Genomic DNA, 4,623 nt, shown 5'->3' with positions numbered 1-4,623 from the left:
TGTGTGTGTGTGTGTGTGTGTGTGTGTGTGTGTGTGTGTGTGTGTGTGTGTGTGTGTGTGTGCATGAACCTGCATCATTACCTTGGGTTATATTTATTTCTTGAGATTGCGCGATCACTCCACTCTTCCAACATAAATTTGGTGTCTACTCTTCCTGCCTGCAATTGCCGTCGTTATTATTCACACCATGTCTCGGGTTAAATCGTTTTTATCCAGCAGTGAGCTCATCTCCCACATAGCATGTGAATTGAATGGTTGTTTGTCCGATATGGGGAGTGGCTGAGCAGGAACTACAGTAATGAGAACTCTGCTCAGCTGGCCGTATAGATTTATAGAGAGAGAATGAAATATGGGGCTCCTGTGCTGAGGTCCTCCGTGTCGTTCTCTCTCACCTTGGCAATAAGGCAAGTTTGCAGTTTTCCTCTGGCTGTCCTCATGAAAATAATATTTTGAAGGGAGACTATCATTTATATTCTGCATTAACATAGCCTCAGTCAAGTCAAGCCTCCCTAGTCCCCAGCAGTCAACAGTATTATTGCTTCTCTATTGCTCTCTTGTGGTGTCCCCACTTCTCTGAATCAATACCACTAAAGTAAAACATGACTACTTTCTGAACTGCAGGGTTAGACCAGAAGTCATTATTATAATTTTTTAAATACATCTATCACCTGTTGTGTGACAAATCTATAAATATACATTTAAACTTGTTTATTCGATTGTCTTTATTGAAAAACCTTGAAATTCAGCTTGAAATGCTAACATATTATATATATATATATATTATGTTGAGTTACAATCAGAATAGAAACGGATGCTCAAGAAATTAAATCATATAAAAACACAATATATTGTATACTTCTAGACATAAGAAAAATCAATACAAAATCTTAAACATGTAAACATTGTTATACAACGGTTCATACAATATTCTTTGTAAGCTTTACAGAAACAGTACAGTAACACCGGTGCAGTTTGTTGCCGTTTTCGTCTTCCGCAATCACTGGAGCTCTAAATAAAGGCCGATTACAACAAAGACTGAATTTCAGCACCTTCGTGATTCAATTTCACGATTCTGTGTTATTAGTGCAGTTGGAATTAGCTGCCATTTTGTTTTCATTTTTATAGTGTAAGCTAACTAAAACCATCCTTCAGTGCAGGTTCAAAACCTTTGTATTTTACAATTCAAATAATAAGATGGGGGTTTAAGTGGACCGCCACTACACCTGCAGAGTTCCCCTTTTCCGTTCATTTTTTGAATCTATTGTCCGTAACTCCGTATGAACTGAACTAATTCAAAGTGAAGGTGTCCCCTCGTCTCAGCTCTGGCTCCAGCTCTAAACTCTGTTGTGTTGGTTCTACCTGGGAGGTGCAGTTTCGGAGTTCGCCTCTCAGCTCAGACAGCTGCTGAGCATGACTGGAAAGAGTCCCATTGACTTGCACGAGAAGCCCATTCGATTGTCTCTCCAACTCCCCCCTGATTCTCTCCAGGTCATCTGCTAGGTAATTCAGGCCCTTGCACTGGTCTTCCACACTGGTAACACGCCCTCCAACCTCAATAACCTCTTTCTGGACCCCCATTGCTGTGCTCCGGCAGCCCCGGACCTCCTCAGCTAGCCGCCTCTTCATCTCCTGCAGCTCACCTTTAACCCGGGTCAGTCTGCGCTCACCTGCACCAAGCATGGAAGCCTGATGTCCAACCAGCTGCACCACACCCTTTATCTGCTGGGCCAGACGAGCCTCTCTCTCATGCCAGGAGCTGTTGGCTTGGCCCACCTGGTGGACCACTGTCCTCAGGGAATCCTGGAGGCCTTTGAGGGTATGGTTGACTGAGCGGACATTGAACTTGAGGATTGTGAGCTCTCCCTGGATGGGATAATCTCCCTCTGCTTGTTCCTGCTGGTCCCTGGAGGTCAGACGCCTCTGGATGTTCTGCAGTATAACATTGAGGCTATTCAAACGGTCACCTTGCTTGTTGAGTGCCTCCTTCACATTCTGCTCCTCTGCCAGGTTGACACTTGGTGCCGCTGAGTCTCCTTGGACGGCAGATGGGTTTTGAGGTGAGGAACAGGAAGAAGAGCAGAGAATCTCAAGGCTGCTCAGGTGCTTCTGAACTCTGTCCACATCGATCTCTAGTCTCCCTCTGAGAGACTCCAGCTCTGTCTCCAGAGTGGGAACAGAATGACCCTCCAGCAGTGCGGGAGCAGTGGCATTACCCAGCTCCTCCAAAGCCGTCAGTAAACGGCCTTCCAGAGCCCTCAGCTTACCATCCATTATTGCTTCCACCCCTGGTCCTGTCCCCACTCTGTCTGGGACACCACTCCCCCTTCCAGACTCATCAATGTTAATCTCCCCTGTCAGGTTGAGCTTGGCCTCTACATACCCTAGACGCCCCTCCAGCATTCCCTCTATGTGGTCCTTGTGTCCACCTAGCTCCACTCTCAGGTGACCCTGGGATTGGTTGAGGCCTGCCATGGATGTTTCCAGCATTTGTACCCTTTCAACCAGTCCGCTCACTCTACCGGAACATCTCTCTGTTGCTTTTAAACCATGGAGCTGTGCTTGGAGGGTTCTCAGCTCTGTTCTCAAGTCTGTGTTACTCTCCTCCAGAGTGTCCTCCATCTGCTCCTGCCTCTTATTTTGCTCCTTCTGGCACTGAAGACGCAAATCCCCAGCTTTCTCCTCGCATCGCCCCTCTGCACTCTCCACCCTTTTCTCAAACCCACCAATAAGTTCTGTCCTGGCTACACTCAGCTTTGCGTCCATTAAGTTCTCCATAGCTTTCTGTGCATTTTCCCCAAGATTTCCTTTGGAGTCTGATACCACCCCAGCCCTATTTGACATCTGCTTCAGTGCTCCATCGTGTCCTGCCACTGTTGCTTTGAGTTCCTGCAGCTCTGCTATCTTGGCTTGCAGCCCTGTCCTGAGCTCCTCTACCCTTCCATTCAGTTCTGTGAGGCCTGGAAACATGTGTCTGCCATCTAGACCCTCTGTCTCAGGGTCGCCCCCTGGAATCTCTACAAACCCTACACTGGATGGACCAGAGGCTACAACAGGAATGGGACCAGGGGCAGCAGAGAGAAGAGCTGACAGCATCCTGTTGGCATCCTCTCTCAGCGAGGCTCGTAGACTATCTTCCAGTCCATTCACGATTCCCCTCAGGGTTTCCAGGCCCTGGTTTAGACGTTGCACATCCTCCTCCATTCGATATATTCGCTCCTCTGTCTCACTGTCCAGAGCCTGGCCTGAAGAGAGAAAGAAAAGCTGTTAACATTGGGACAAACATGATACACTTTGAACAATTTGGACACACCTATGGTCTCACCTTCAGGCTGTTCACCACCAGAGGGAGCAGGAGGGATTTCCTCTGGTATGTGTTCCTCAGGTCCTTGGCTTTGTTCATGCTCATGCTCATGTTCTTGGTCGTGCTCTGTGTGATGTGGTTCCTGGTGCTCTGGCATTGGCTCCGGCTCGGATGGATAAGGCTCAAAGGAGGTGTCTGGAAAGGAGGAGGTCCTCGGAGGTCCAAAGTAGCGCATTGGGTAGGAGTTAAAACTGCCTGTGGGAGGTCCTTTGGGTCGACTCCATGGGTTGGCCTTCACAACAGTGTTAATAGGTGGGCCCTTGAACATGGGACCTTTGTACTGTGGGCCATTAAACTGTGGGCCTTTCATTGGTTGGCCCTTGAATGGTGGCATCCTTTTCATGGGGTGTTGGTAAACTGGATGTCCCTCCATACAGCCATAACCAGAGTACCCAGGACAACAACGCCACTCCAGCTCTGTGACTGTTTTATGTGCCACCTTGTACATTGGTTTGTACATCAGACGATACCTGAGGGAAACAACCATCAATCAGAAAAGTACGCTTGACTGTGGTATTTCTCTACCCTGAAGTGATATGAATCCCATTTTCTTAAATATCAACATGGCATAATACAAGCCATTATTTACTCACTGTAGAGTTGGACATTTTTGACCCCAGGAGCACTTGTTGTATTCAGCTTTTACATATGGGGCTGCCCCATCCTGCACGGTGAAGGACACTGTCTTTTCAACCACATAGGCACAGTGGTTCCTTTCAGAGAGGAGATAAAAGATGACAGAATAGAGGTGAGACAAATAAATATGATTTCGAGTTGGCTTTAGAAAAACAAAGTTTTGTCACTCAAAATAAAATGTAAGTTAAGATCATAAGTGATATGGCCTTGATTCCTACCAGCACAAGACAGAGAGAGCAAGAGAGAGAAACAGAACTTACTTGTGTCTGCTGGTGGCTTTCCCTTGGTCATGGTGTTGATTGAACCCAGCTTCATACTGGTTAAATTGGAGTGGTCTGTAGAACTTGGTTTCGACCAGTGACAAAAATAGAGTAATGAACACAAAAGGACTCACAGCCATCACAAAATGCATCCTTGAATATCCTCGTGTTGAAAGTCAAAAATGGGTAAAAGTCCTCAAACTGAGGTAAATGTGTTCTCACAGAAGAAAAAAGTAATACCCTAAATATTCCACTCCATTCACTTGATATGGAAATTATTGAATTGTAGGGCTTCCGACAAAAGAAGATATCTCAAAACACACAAACTCAGAAAGAAGGCTACAAAATTGACATGAGAAAAAGCCT

General features: G+C 46.4%; 1 protein-coding gene across 1 annotated transcript; it reads right to left on the bottom strand.

Moving 5' to 3' along the window:
* Nucleotides 1-1,287: 1,287 nt before the first annotated feature.
* On the bottom strand, nucleotides 1,288-4,409 carry emilin3a (elastin microfibril interfacer 3a; the record flags this gene model as incomplete). Its single annotated transcript, XM_079274353.1, has 4 exons — nucleotides 1,288-3,242; nucleotides 3,311-3,831; nucleotides 3,955-4,074; nucleotides 4,258-4,409. 4 exons carry the CDS (start codon nucleotides 4,407-4,409, stop codon nucleotides 1,288-1,290), a joined length of 2,748 nt encoding a protein of 915 aa, XP_079130479.1.
* Nucleotides 4,410-4,623: the final 214 nt, after the last annotated feature.

The sequence above is a fragment of the Melanostigma gelatinosum genome, assembly GCF_949748355.1.
Source record: "Melanostigma gelatinosum genome assembly, chromosome: 8".
In the NCBI taxonomy this organism is placed as follows: domain Eukaryota; kingdom Metazoa; phylum Chordata; class Actinopteri; order Perciformes; family Zoarcidae; genus Melanostigma; species Melanostigma gelatinosum.
The sequence above is the reverse complement of the archived record's forward strand: the minus strand, read 5'-3'. Positions and strand labels throughout refer to the sequence as shown.